The sequence below is a fragment of the Rhipicephalus sanguineus genome, chromosome 6, assembly GCF_013339695.2.
Source record: "Rhipicephalus sanguineus isolate Rsan-2018 chromosome 6, BIME_Rsan_1.4, whole genome shotgun sequence".
Lineage (NCBI taxonomy): Eukaryota > Metazoa > Arthropoda > Arachnida > Ixodida > Ixodidae > Rhipicephalus > Rhipicephalus sanguineus.
The window spans coordinates 86,400,802-86,415,805 of record NC_051181.1 but is presented as its reverse complement, the minus strand read 5'-3'; the positions used below and the strand labels follow the sequence as shown (position 1 = coordinate 86,415,805).

The 15,004-nt window shown below is 46.9% G+C and overlaps 1 protein-coding gene across 1 annotated transcript in view; it reads left to right on the top strand.

Moving 5' to 3' along the window:
- Window positions 1-15,004, top strand: part of LOC119397395 (uncharacterized) — an 87,715-nt gene that overhangs the window by 2,774 nt on the left and 69,937 nt on the right. The window contains exon 2 of the mRNA XM_049416550.1: window positions 5,351-5,541. Coding sequence (XP_049272507.1) covers window positions 5,351-5,541 — 191 coding nt within the window. The remainder of the gene's footprint in view (window positions 1-5,350; window positions 5,542-15,004) is intronic.

Sequence of the window (15,004 nt, the reverse complement as noted above, 5' to 3'; positions counted from 1 at the left end):
AGTGAGAGGTTGTGAACGCGCGGAACGTTTTAGTTGGGTCCACACAGCGTGATGTCATGCGGCACCAAGGCTACCGAGACAGCCGCCCATCTTCAGTTGACAACGATATAGAGAAGACATTTCCGAAGAAGTCATTTTCGGCTGGAACTCAGGCGGCTAACTATACCGCGAGTCATGATATCCGCAAGTCCAGCAGATCACGGCAGCTCGATCTGCGCGGTTTTGAGAACTGCACATTGCCTCGCTTCATCGGCAGTTCACGATAACTTCAACCTCGATAGCGCGGTAGCCGGAAGAAGCTGATCCATTTAAGAAATTTCGGCAATTTGCTCCTCCGCGCGACATGGACCCCTCGCGCGATCGCTCTTTTAACGCCTGCTGGGCCGACAGCATGTAGTGCACCGCTGCAACAAAATAACGCCAGGGCGTGCTCTGGGAAAGTGGCTTCCGCGAGACAGAGGAAGTGTGTGTAAGACTTTCGGCATAATTGGATTAAAAAGTGACGAGTGACGCGACACCTCACATTATCGGAAAATATTAACGTAAGTACGCTACCCTTTACAGTTACTAAATTGTAACGATTACGTTCCTAAGTCACTGAAAGAAGTAACGCGTTGCCGGTAACGCCGTCGCTTGTAACACGTTACCGCCAACACTACGCTGTCAAAATATTCGGCCTCTACATTTGCTATAAAGGGTGTTTCAAGAAATGTGTCCAACCTTCTCAAAAAATCAGGAAAATGCGATATTTGCTCGGGGCTTTCAGAATTGCTTTTTCTGTAGCGGCAGGAATCTTAAGGTAGTTAAGGACATCATTTAGGACAGTAATTAGGAAAGTTACATTATTAACTTTTTAATTAGTGGAGTTCGGTGATTATGTCAAATGGGAGAATTGAAGTTCTTCATGCGAGGAACCCATCCGCGCTTTGAGATTTCGAAAAAGCGTCCTCTAGTAATTGTTGTGGCGTAATGAAATTCAACCAAATGCAACAGCTTTCAACAGCGAAACCAATCGAGTTCGGTTGAATTTCATTACTTCGTTATTATTACTAGATGCCGCTTTTTCGAAATCTCAATGTTGGGATGGGTTTCTGGCACGAAGAACTTCAATTGCCCAATTTGAAACAGTCACCTAACTGCACTAATTAAAAAGTTAATTAATTTAACTTTCTTAATTAATGTCTCAAGTCATGTCTCTAACCATCGTAAGATGCCTAGCGCTGCAGAAAAAGTTATTCACTCATTTTGGACGTCTCAGAAGAATATGGCAGTTGCGTTCTTTCATGTTTCTGTTTAGGTTTCGCCATTGAATTTGGTTGAAATTCATTACTTTGTAATTATTACTAGATGCCACTTTCTCGAAATCTCAAAGTTGGGTTGTGTTTCTGACATGAAGAACTTCAATTCTCCCATTTGACACAACGACCTAACTCCACTAATTAAAAGTTAATTAATTTAACTTTTTTAATTACAGTCCCAAATAATTTCTTTAACCATCTTGAAATCCCTGCAACGGCAGAAAAACCAATTCTGAAGGCAGCAGTCAAATATCGCATTTTCCTGATTTTTTGAGAAGTTGGACACATTTCTTGAAACACCCTGTATAGTATAGGCATGGTAATACTTGAGGTGCCACGCTTGCTAGTACTCCATTGGAAGCAATCACAATGTTCTTTTGGTATAAAGTTACTACAATTCTCGTGTTAATTAGTTTAATTACTACGTCGGGTCATGATAAAACATGCACGTGTCGTAGAAACAATATAGCGGAAGTTCTTTATGGTTTTGAACTAAAGTTACAACTAATTATATAAAACAAGTGGTATATACCTCCGCTATAGAGACGAATAGTTTTACGGGATACTATGGGTAACTGCAGGGGATGCTTTCAGCTTTCGTCACCCACTCATTCACTTGATTGCTAACTGTTGATTCCAAGAAGTCTCGAGGTTTCCGTAATAATTTGTTTCGAGAATATGTACAATAGAGAGAAAGAGTAAGTAAACCGCACAGGCGTCCTCATTTGTAAAAATGGCACGCTTTACGAATGTTTCTGCACATATGCTGCGAGTTTGTGTGAATAATATTTCAGTGTGGTTTACAAAAGAAAATTTGCACTTTCGACATAAGGGCGAGGCAGTGGTAGAAATGGCAGCGCATCCAATACCTATAGAAGTTCAGGAAGAAGGTGGTAAGTTTGGCGATTGCGTTGAGGTGTCTTTCTTTTAAGAGCGTGTCACTAGACGAGGGACAAAAAGAGGAGTACCCACCGGAACTTCGAGCAAAATCTGACTATGTGCAACCGTCTAAGGGCCAAACACGACGACTGTGCCATATCCTCAATTCGGAGTGGTGGTCTCAGACAAGGCTCTTCAAGGAATGCCTACGGACATCCCGTTTGGTAAATAACGGTGACATCCTGCATGGACAAAGATACAGGGAGTGGTGCTCAGCGGCAGCTCGCCTTACATATTTGCTGTGGAATACTACGTGACCCCAGTTACCTACGAAGAAGGAATGAGAAGACCCACGAGACAAGGTATGTATTAGGGGTGTGCGAGTAGTGAAATTTCATCTCGAATTGAATTCGAATCGAATAGGGCCGAATGGTGGCCAAAAATATCGCATATTGATTCGAATATTGAATACGAAAGATTTTATTGAATATGGAAAGAAAGAACAAAAATGAAATCTGATGATGTCCTTGAGCACATAACACGGTGAGTGACTGCTACCTAAAGACTACAGATGGTCCCGCAGAAACACAAGCTGTTTCACATGACCTGTCTTCAGGCTCTCTCCCCGTGATGTTACGGTGTTTCCTGCAGTGAAAAACATGCGCTCACTGGGCACCTCTGTAGCAGGAATGCGAAGGTATCGCAAACCAATTTTGGCGATGCCTGGGTAAAGTGCAGCTCCATGGTCTCTGCAATATTTCAAAGAATCGCCCTTTCTTGGGATCAGAGGATTGAAGTATTTTCCAAACAATTGACTATAACTTCTGAGGTCAGTGCGCTTATCTTTTAACGTTAGCACTTCCACAGTCACCCCGACTCTTCCCTGGCCTTTTTTGTTGGAACTATGACGTGTGGAAATGACACAATCTCCTTTACAATAAACATGCGCTCACGTTTGAACCAGGACATCGTTCAAAATTTTAACGAAAGGCCTACTGTGACGATGTTAGCGTTAGTTTTTGCCACCCCACTGTCACCAAAATGCACCATTGGCATTTGTCTCCTCTTAGATATTCATCCTGTCGAATTTTTGGAAAATTCGAATACTAGCTATTGGAAAGTCGAATCGAATTATTCGCTTAGGTATTATTTGATTCGAATTTGAAATTCGAATTCGCACACCCCTAGTATTTATGTATTGTTGTGATAGGATAAGTGCGCGAGTGTCGTCTGTGGTATCATAACAAGACCGACACGGACAAAGCAAACGGACTGTGTACGCTGGAGTCCTGTGACAAGGCTTGCGCGAAGAGGACGATGACGATGGGCTGCAACACGAGACCGTCGAAGACCAAATCGAACAACGCAATAATGTAATTGAGTAACTGAAGGTGCGTGCGAGAGGGGTGCGCGTAGAGTGCCACGCAGTTGCGATGGTGGTGCTCTGTCGAGCTGGAGGAGCGGGAAGGCCAACCACCGGCATCACGGTCGGGTGTAGACTCGAATGTCTGGCAGAGGTCAAAGGTCTGTGTCACCTGCTTCGCTTGGCCTCAGGCTTCGGCGGCGAATTCATGGAGTCAGCAGGAAGCTACCGCAACCACCGGTAACACCGTCGTGCGTAGGCCGGAATGCATTCAGGCGAGAGCCTCGAGAAAGAGTGCAGGACTTCAGGTGGCCTCAATCCTCGACGTCTCCTTCCGAGAAAAGGAAGCGAGCCGCCACCAGCAACTCGGTCGGTTGTGGTCCCGAGGTTTGCTGTGATCTGTTGTTCTCGAGTGGATCAGATGAATATGCGTGACTTCTGCGCCCACGGTTTTCGTCACCTGCCAACTCCATCGCAGTACCTGCTCAAGCGCTACCGTGTTCTTCGCCATACTGAGGCGATGACTGCGCTCCCGTGCTTACATCCCTTCTATGTAGACGCGTACCGCCTCAGATCCTCTTACTTACCAGTGAGGCTGCTTCACTCAAGCTAAAAAGAAACTTCTGGGTGTGTCTTCTTGAAGTTCTCATGCATTGTAAACTGTCGTGTTCCTGGCAGCGTCCTCTGTTGTTTGTATTGTAGTCTACGGTTTTCGCCATAAAGTGAAAGAAGAAAACACAGGAAACAGCCTCACCAGTTCTTTAGAGAACGTTGGCCTCGTAAACACAACGTACTCATCTCGATTACTATTCATAAGAATCCCATCACAGTGGTGATGAATATATCCCCCTAGCAAATCCGACAGTTCTACAACTCGGACCCAAGCATAGTTTTCAGCCCTTGGTTAAATCTCCGTTACATCGAGAACTTTGTAAAATCTGGTTTAGTTAGATGGAGCTTTAACTTTATTGGATTGCTTGGTTAAATCGCGAAAAAAGATACATGTTTTTGAATAGGGCATAGGTCGGGAAGTAACAAAAATTGTGTTACTTCAAGATTTTCCTTATTTCGGGGTTTTTTATAGCATTGTTCCAGTGCACGTGCATGTCCCTTGTAACTGCTCTCTCTTATATATAACGCGAGAGCGCCTAAACACCTGCGCTCTAATTTCGCTTTGCGAAGTACAGCCATTGCCGATGAACTTTTGTAGACAGTGAAATCTCCGCCATGCTACCACTGTCTGATGTACAAATAAGGTACGCAGCACATATACTTCCTCATTATTCCGTGTTATTCGTATCACAAGATGTGGTGCGAACAAGCACACACGTAATAGATAGATCTGTACGTATTTAATCACTGTACTCTGAAAGTGTACAGAGGTCGTTCACGGCATATATCTTCACAGAATAATTGTTGCATTCACCGAAATTTTCTTTACCGCAGATTGCGAATGCCACTAAACGTTTAGTGGAACGCTTTTCGCTGGAGACATATCAGTGCCATTTGAAAGGTTATGCCATGGTGATTTACTAAGGCACTACGTCTGCATTACATGTTTTTCATTTGCAATGTTATCATTAAGCTGTAGGCGTCCCAGGCTCCAGATCTACATTTGCGTTCAGAACCTAGAATTCAAGATAGAAAGCCATTTCTAACTTGGAGACTCTCGGAAGTTTTTTAGAATTGAGCAGAAATACCCATTTTTACAAATCTATGTTCGTTCGTGAAAAATAATAAGAATGACTTCCGAACTGTTCTAGCCAGCCTGGCAGTAACATGTCTTTATGTTTCTTGCAATATTTTTTAGTTTTTGAACACAACGGGAACAATATATGTATATTCAACAAGTAACCCTAATTACATGTATGACTACAGTGACTCTGATTACATGGATGACAGCGATGAAGAAGTGAAGCCGTCATGTATGCAATACCAGCCAAAACTTGAAGAAACTGACAAATATGAATTCAACCTATCGTATATATCAAACTTTACGTGGTAAGTGCATCCTATTTTACATCCTAGACGAAATATGTATGCAGTAATTTTTCTTTGGAATACCGAGTGACAAAATTTGTTATTTTTGTTTCTCTGCATGAGCACCGCCAGCGCCTCCTCTATTTTTTCAGACCCTGGGCGAACGTAGAGTCACTGTATATGCTACCTTTAGGTAGCAGAGTAGCGCATAGGTCCGGCTAGCAACCACAGCTATGCGGTGAAGTCGCACTTCGTTTTTGCAGGCGACATGCCTACTGTGTCTCCGATTAACCTGTCTGGCGTGTCGAAGACCGGCGATAACCATTGGCTGTCGATGGCTAGTGTTAATTCAGTTCGCTGCAGAGGCGGTGTCGAGAAATAAAAAAATTGGCCCAAGCGGCAGCTTCTCCGCAATGCATGGTTGGAAAACAACAAGCGGCGTTAGAAAACAGATGCGCAACTCTGCTACCTAAAGGTAGCATATACAGTAACTCTAGGCGAACGCTCTCATCTGGCCGTCGAGCGCGCGCTCCGCTTCCGCTCACCGCTGCCGCGTGGTGGCGCTGTGCGAGTAGACTACGGGAAGCTGGCGCTGAACGGCCGCGCGTATTACGAAGCTCACGAATGTGTGCTCGTATCCGAGTTTAATTGCATTTGTGCTTCTTGCAGGCTTTCACAGGTACAGGGGGATGGAAAGAAACGTGAACATAGCGGCGCGCTGTTTTCATCACGCTCTAACCGTGGTGGCAATAAAAGGATGCTAGATGGTCTTTGATTGTGTCATGGATGAAGTCGTCTTTTCATCAATCATCCAGGCTACAACCGCTTGAAAATAAATGCAAAACAAACGCAAATAATCTAGATGCCGCATATGTGCGTTTCTTTCCATCCCCGCTGCACGTATTCCGCAGGCAGTCTCTCAGGCCGTGCTGCCGGATCGATACTTGCACTCAAGTTTGATAGTATTCGCGTTTTAATGTTCTATTTTAGGCTATTGCAGCCATACCATTCGCATGCCTTAGTATGTCATACTGTTGTGTTCCACTCTGCAAATGGAACTGAAAGAATTCACGATTGTCTTTTTTTATTTCCCTTAATTGATACAAAAATCTCACAGGGTCTCTTATGCATTCACTCAAGGCGACTGAAAGGCGAAAGCCATGTTCTCCCAGTCAATGTATTGAACATCCCCTGCCTCCCTCCAAGATATTTCTGCGCCTAACGTGGTTTTCTTACAGCCTCTAGGATCGGAGACACTGCAAGCTTTCTGCACAACAGCAGAGGTGTGCATTGCCTCCGTGATCGGCTCATTTTGACCAAGGGAACATGTAATAATAATAATAATAATAATAATAATAATAATAATAATAATAATAATAATAATAATAATAATAATATCTGCGGTTTAACGTCCCAAAACCACGATATGATTCTGAAACGCCGTAGTGGAGGGCTCCGGAAATTTCGACCACCTGGTGTTCTTTAACGTGCACCTAAATCTAAATACACGGGCCTCAAACATTTTCGCCTCCATCAAAAATGCAGCCGCCGCGGCCGGGATTCGATCCCGCGACCTTCGGGTTAGCAGTCGAGCGCCATAACCACTATACCACCGTGGCGGGGCAAGCGAGGATGTAATATGACGACTTCACGTTGTGGGACGTTACGATGATGTCACAGAATTTTACGATATGTGACGTCATATGATGACGTCATCACGTAATTATTTTTTGCAGCATTCGTATTGACGCCGCCGACGGCCAATTTTCGTGTTTGATGAGGCATCTAAGGCTTTCGCGTTAATACACTGTTCGGCTGTCGTTCCATGAAATTCCAGCTGCCGCTGGTGTTTGGTACATGTGGCTTGCAATATTTAGGCGGGATAATTGGTCTCCTAATACATCTTCAAACTACACTATAATATGTAGCCGTTGTTTACGACCCGAAGATTCCATAGCATATAAGAAGAGGCGGCTTAAGAAGGATGCAGCAGCGTCAATCTTTGCAGACTACCCTTCGCGTTTGCAGCCCAAGGTAACAGCTAAACCAAGTGGCATGGCAAGTATCGCTAAACGTGACCGTGTTGCGTCCGAACGGTCAACGAATGCATGTAGTACCAGTCGCAACGCTGCCTCGCGATCGCCGCCATGTGTATGGAGCACTGACATTAGGTCCCGAAGCTGAAGAATCGAAGCCCATGGACACCACATATGCCACCGGCGAAATAACCGAAAATCATTATAGGGCTGACGCGCTGGAGTTTTGAGTACTGTGGCGGAGCCTGGTGGCGTGCGCCGAAGTTGCTTGGGTAGTCAAAAATGGACGCCGACCGGCGAGTTACGCAGTTCTCAGTTGCTTTGAGCGTTTTACTTAATTTTGCGCCTAGTTTTCAGGCTCAAAAAGTGCTTAAAACGTACGCAGGAACTTGTCCGCTATGCCTGCAGAGTCTGACATGTTTGACGAGCGATCCCTGCTTCAACAAACCGTGCCGAAAGCAGGTCGTCCGGGCGACGGCTCTGAGCAGCGCGCGGTCCCGAAGCGCGGTTGCCGCCGTTATTGTTGCGTGGTTAATTGCCTCGAACATGGGGGTAAGGATCCTAATGTGCGGTTTTACTGGTTCCCCTGAAAGCCGTACGAAGTGGAGCGACGGAACCACTGGATACGTGCCGTCCGACGCGTGAAGTGAGTACGCGAGCAAAACGTGGTTTGCAACGTAACGTGCTGATTACTTTTCGTACGCGCGTGCACGCGTTTATATATGTATATATTCCCTGTGTGCAGTCCAGGCGGCACGCCGTGGCTGCCGACGGCGATCACGAGGATATGCAGCCCGCATTTCGTGGGAAACGAGAAAAACGATGCCATGAGTCACCCTGCGTATCTGCCTACGATTTTTCCGGCAGCTTACAGCCGGCTGCTTCCAGCGGCCGCCTGTAAACAGTGCGCGCCGTCCCTTCTTGACCGCCACCGCACGCTGACAGAATTTGACGAATTCCCTAGAAGAGAAATGTTGAAAATTACAACCGTGCATGGGGAAAAAGTGTGTTTGCGACTGAATGCGGCAGAAAACGGCACAAGGCGCGAATGCGCTCATTCGGGCCGCCGACGGCTAGCCTTCGTCACTGGACCTTTCTTGATTCCATTTCGTCGTGTAATGCAAATCATTTCGGCTTTCTTAGCAATCTTTTCGTTTATGCACTGTCGCTAATCGCGCGAGCATGCCTCGTAAAACTTAACTCGAGTTCAACGTAGTATGAGATTCGCTGCACTTGCGAGTTGCAGCGCGCCGAAATGGTTCCTTCAATCTCCTGCACGTAGTAAACATACTTGACGTTGACGAGCTTCTTGCGTTTACGCAGATTGCTTGGCCTGAAGAACTCAGCCACGCCAGAAATTGGCCGAGATCCAAAGCGCAGCACAACCGACAGCGGCGGCTCCATTGCGTATCTCAGCTTAGTGCTGCATGCGGCCGCCAGTCTGACTACTCGAAACCAAACAACTTATCGTAGGGGGCGCTTTTTAGCACCGTTTTCGCAGCGCCGCCTGGGCAGCCAGTCAGGCCTATGTACCGTGTCACAATGAATGAGCGGACAAGGCTGAGAGGCTGCCCCATACGAAAAAAACGTCCAGGGGTGCTATCGCGGAACGATTCTATTTTTTATCCCAATGCTTTTCGTGCTTTTCGCGCTGAAACCCCTTCGTGTCTTTACCGACTCGCACTCTGCTTACTCGGAAATATTTCGCCCAGCCTCGGAGGATGCTACAGCTGCCGCTATTCAAAGCATCCTTTCGTAGTCACGAAAAAGCCGACAGGCCGATAGAAATTATTTGGACGCCGGGGCATACGAGTGTGCCCGGAGCCAATACGGCGGCACACGCCGCTGCTGCTTCCGCAGGTGGGTCGACCAATCTTTCTCTGCCCCCACCCCTCAGGGTGAACCCGTATGAGCTCTTAAGTCAAATGGCTCCCTCGGTAGCCACAATGCACTACGTGCGTACGTCCCTGCGCCATGCTAGTAAAAAACGCATTACGCAGGTTACCCCACCAGTCCTCTTTTCCAGCAAGTGTCCACTTTCGCGCTCTCAAGAAGTATTCATCAATAAGATCTACGCAAATTCCGCATACACGCCGTATTCCTTAGCTAAATGGCGACAACCGGACATTGCGACAGTGACGTGCAATCACTGCGGGCTGCGCTGCCGCGCAGACCTTCACCATTTACTGTGGCAATGTTCCGCATTTGAAAAAAGGGCGAATGGCCATACAGGCTTTGCAGTACACAAATTATCGGGAAGCGCTGCTTACGGACCCGGACACGCAGTTAGTATTCGCGCAATATGGAAGTCAGAGCGGCCTGATCAGAGTGATTTAGGGGGTCCGACAGACCACAGTACTGACCACACACCGCCTCAGTACATGTGATTGTGACTTGAATAAGTGCAAACCCTATGAAATTGTGAAATATTAGTATAGTTTGAAAGTCCCGCTTATCCCCACAGAGGCCATGCGCCTCCCTCTTTTTCAATAAAGGACTTTCCATCCATCGCGCTTGGCCATTGGTCAGAGCGACGGTCCGTCCGCGTTATCAACGCGATCAGCCAGCCGCGAGTGGTGGATGATAAGAATAGCATAGATAATGGCATTGAAATCGGAAATAGCATCGTTCCGCGATTGCACCCCAGGTCGACAGCCATTCGCCCTCTACTTCGCTCACGACCGAAAAGGCCAAGTGGAAGAGAAAAGAAAGATACCTGAGGAGCCAGACACTGAGGCTACAGCAGTCTGTCGACAAACACAAAGACGAGCTCAAGCAGCTGACAACAGGGCGCTCCAATTTCCCCGCCTATCACAATGGCTCAAGTTGAGAATCGGCACTACTACTTTATACATGAACGACAGCGTCTGCGCACACACATCTGTCAGTATTGCAGGAAGCGCGCGGCATATGCAGCTGTTTTTGTTTGTCCTTCGTACCACTGCGATTTAACTGGTTTAGGCTCTGAAATGGTGCAATGACTTGGCATAGTTCCTCCTTTTCTCGCACCAGCTGTTGCTTTGTCGCAGTGGCAACAAATGTTTTCTCAAAAGCTTTACGAAGGGAGCGAGGGAACGGGTGATCACGTATAATCCTGGAAGCATTCTAGTGACATTTCGTGCTATTTAACGAATGAACTCCAGGCTTGCGTATAGTGTGCGACACCAGTAGACTGTAGCAAGCATCGGGGAACTTTAAGCGCCCCAAGCTTTCAGTATTAGCTCCTGGCAAATAGTGCTTTCGAAAATCTACTTCCAGATAGTCAAAAACCGACTCTCAGTCAAGCGAGCGTAACGGTGACAAAACAATCTTCCGCGCATCCCTTGCATGCGGTCTGGCATCGGGCTAGCAGAAGACGCGCGAGCGTTTCGATCAAATTGCCGCGAACGACGCATGCCTTCGAAATGGGCTGGTTGCCCAGAACGACAAGTGCTTCATGATTCCCGTTTACAAGTTTTGTTTATACTTTAAACAACGCGAATACAGCCCAAAACTGAACCATATAGCAGCTTCGAATGCAGCCACGGCTTTCATTTCCGCGAGTGATGACGCGACGGCTGGTGTACTTCTGTGGCGGCGCCCGGCGGCTAAAAACCGCACTAACGCAGACGGCCGTTTCCCATTGCGCTCCGCTCCTTCGCCCAGGCACAGAAAGACAGTGGAGGCGCTGGCACCACTTATTCAAATCATGATTGGTTTAATAATTATTGTCGTTTCCATAGCTGTTTCAACAAAAACGTAACAATAGGGTTGAACTTTGAGCAACAGAGCAACAATTCCGTTTAGGGTTATTCTAAGTACTATGCACGGCCCTCACGAAGACTACTATATTGAAGTTCCTGCCGCCAGTTACACAACCAACAATATTATCTTAAGATAATTTATTGCTGGTCTAGTTCTTCAACAATTGTGAGCTGCATAACGCAAATTGTGTATGTTACAGAGAATACAAAACAAAGCACAGTTTAGAGGAACTGTAGGAACGTTTATCACGAGCAATATAGTCGCGAGTTGGTGCTTGTCCCGGGCTGTGTGTGTTGTTCTTGGCCCCGTACGTGAATAGCGCTCTCCGTTTTCCAACAGCAGTATTAAGGGGGCCGGAGTTTTCTTTCCGGCTTCCCATGTGTAAATACGTATGGATTTGAAACATTCCTCTAGGCCAACATTCTTTTTTAAGCGGTGTGGGGAACCCCGGAGGGTCGTCCGGTTCGGCAGGCATGTGGTGTGTAGCGACACCAAGAACTCGAACTAAAGAGGAGTTTAGAACACTCCCACTCCTCGCTGTAGGTGGCTTAGCTGTGTCCGGGAAAAAGGAATCCTGGTGGTCGAGCCTACGCCAGGTGATTAGACCTTTACGGCCCCGCGGCAGAGGCAACACACCCCTTTGTCCCCGGCTTCAAGCACACGACACCCCTGGGCAGACCCACCCGGGCGAAATCGGCGGTCGCCTTTCCAGGTCCTCCTCTCCTATCTTTTATTTCTGTCTTACGTTACATGCTTCGTGTATTCTCTTTTTGATTTACTTCGAAATGTCGTGGATGCTAAGTTACCTTTTAGCCGTAACATACAACTTGTGCTTGATGTATCAGTTTTTTACACTTCCTGCGACGTCCTCTAGTTGGGATCCGCTATAGGGGGTTGGCGTTACTGCCGAAACAAAACATTCTATGGCTTGCTCTATCCGCCAACTTCCGGATCGCCCCCAGAAAAGGCGGTGCCGCGAAGATGTACTTTACTCTGTCGGATACTAAACTGCAACTTTTAGACGCTCTCATGTCATTCATTCTGAGAAATCAGGAAAAACAGCGAGAATGATCTCATCATTTCTGGTCTCAAGAAATCTAACCAAAACTCCTGGGATAGGCTGCAGAAAGTCGAGAATGGCCAATGGAGATCTCTTGAAACTACAGGGTCACAAACAACATGAGAAACGTTTCAATGTAACATCATTTGGGGACGTCCCAGTTACAGTCACCCTGTACCATGCCAGGCACACATCCCTTAGTGTTGTGTCAGATGACGACCTCATAAGGCTAACATAAGCTGAACTTGTTGGAGGCTGGATTGATTAAAATGTCCTAAAGGGGAAGAGAACTAACATGAGGCGCGATTGAAAGAAAATGCAAAGCATCTGATTCTTTCGTTTCTTTCATGCGTCCCGCCCGAAACTATCGAGGCAGGTTTCATGAAATTCAATCAGGTCCTGCATCAAAATCCCCTCCGCTGCTTCAAGTGCCAGCGATTTGGCCACAGTTGCCGCGGCCGGTGTACTTTTGCAAAATTTTGCAACTAAAAATCCGTCCGAATACTCGAAAACGCTCCACATTGTGCGAATTGTGATAGGGACCACGCCGGAAGTTCGCTATCGTACCCATCATGGAAGTGGGAAAGAGACAGCGACACTTAAAATCAAGGAGATCTCTCACAAGGAAGCACGTAGGCGAATTCCTCATCTATCTAAAGAAACGAGCCCGCAAAGTTCGCTACCTACCTACGGGTAGCTTTGCCAATTTGGCGTCACAGCGGCATCCGGCGGCTTTCCAGCCCACACGTAGTGAACTGGCAGAAACGCCAATTACTCCTCACCCTCACTTTCATTTTCCATCCCCTTGCTATACTATACCATGCATGATTGTGCTATACTATGCTAGGGGCAGCTGGGCGCAGTCTGTGGCGCATAAGCTACTCTATGCAAGGCTATTCCATGATTTACCTTCTCCCCTCGTCGTTTCCCCCTCTTCACCGTCACATCACTCCTCCTCACCCTAACTTTCCTTTACCAGTCCTTGCTATACTATACTATACTATGCCTGGCTATGCTGTGCTAGGAGCTGCTTGGCAAATACCCGCTTTTCGTGGCGCATACGCGCAGAGATTTGCGCCCAAGCCTTACCTCGAGCCTAAACAGCTCCGCTCTTAAAATCTTACGTGGTTACCCCACCTTTAGTAAGGACGAATTTTGTTGGTTAACTGGTAGAAACTATCTTAGTCTGGCAAAACAATTATCATCATCATGAACTGGCGCGCGCTCTCTTCAGTCTCTTCGTCATCGTTCTCATTTCTAGTTCACTCCCGAAACACGTGGGCTGATTTGTTTGGCATGGAATGCATTTACCCTGGTGGGCGTCAGAACGAGTGCAGAGAGAGAGAAAGAGAATAAAAAAACATATATATATGCATAGAGAGAGAGAGGGAGAGATAGAGAAAGAAAGAGCAATTAGCGAGAAATAGAGAGATAGAAAGAAAGAGAAGAAAGAGAAATAAAGATACACAAAGCGAGACAGGGAGAGAAATACAAATAAATGGAGATAAGGAACAGTTAAAACAAAGAAAAAGAAGAAAGAAACAGAAAGACGCAGAGGAACAAACGAAAGAAAATTGGCAAATCTTGCACTAAGTTGCCTAAGCCTTGAAGCAGCGAAACTGCACTATTCTGAAGACTTATCTGGTTGCCTATAGGTTGCTTGTAGGCCTTAGCTAGGTCATGCAGGCTGTTTCTGCGTGCCTTCTAGGTCGTTGCTAGGCCTTGGCTAGGTGATGCTAGGTTGTTTCTACGTTGATTCTCAGCCTAGACACGTTCGAGTTAAACAACAGACAGTCACAGACACGAAACGGATGTCCAAACCACAGAAACAGAAACTCGCGCTGAAACCAAGCGTTCGCACTTCTCATAGATCTACGGGGATATCGTTGTTGGCATAGGCGTTCGATCGCTTTGGGGTCTTCGCGAAGCCGCCGTTACCTTTCCCATTCTCTAGTATTCTCTAGTTGTACGTGCTCGGGGTCTTCGGCTCGCCGCCGTCGCTTCGCAGCCATTTGTTGGGCTTGTAGCGAAGCGTTGGAAACCTGTAATGGGTCCCCCTCTCGAACGCTTACTAGTGAGTCGTCCCCTTCGGCTCTTCTCTGACAGCACGCTCCTCGCTCTCAGAGTCCGCGTTCTGTCTTGACTGTCACCGTTGTGCTTCGTCGACTAGTGCCGTCAATAAAGGCCTTTATAATTTGGTGGAGAGTGCTGCGCCGTCCAACCAACTTCGGTCCGCGTATGGCACTGACGTGGAGGACTGTCTCGCAATATACGAGCGCGTGAGCGTACCCAACAAATGGGACGAGGCCGGAAAACTGAGCAACCTGGTTTTCTACCTCGCGGGTGTGGCAAGCCCTTCGGGTCGTCTCCTTCGTCTCTTCTCTGACACCACGCTCCTCGCGCTCAGAGTCCGCGCTCTGTCTTGACTGTCGCCGTTGTGCTTTCGTCGACTAGTGCCGTCAATAAAGGCCTTTATAAGCTAAATGTTACCTTCCTTAGTTTTATTGCAGCTGTGGTAAATAGTGGTATTTACCCAATTTCTGTGACATATACCCGACGATAGTTTTCTTTTAGGCCGTACAAATTACAGCTAGCTTAAACAACTTCGCTGTTAACAGATAAATGCACAGAAAGAAGGAACACC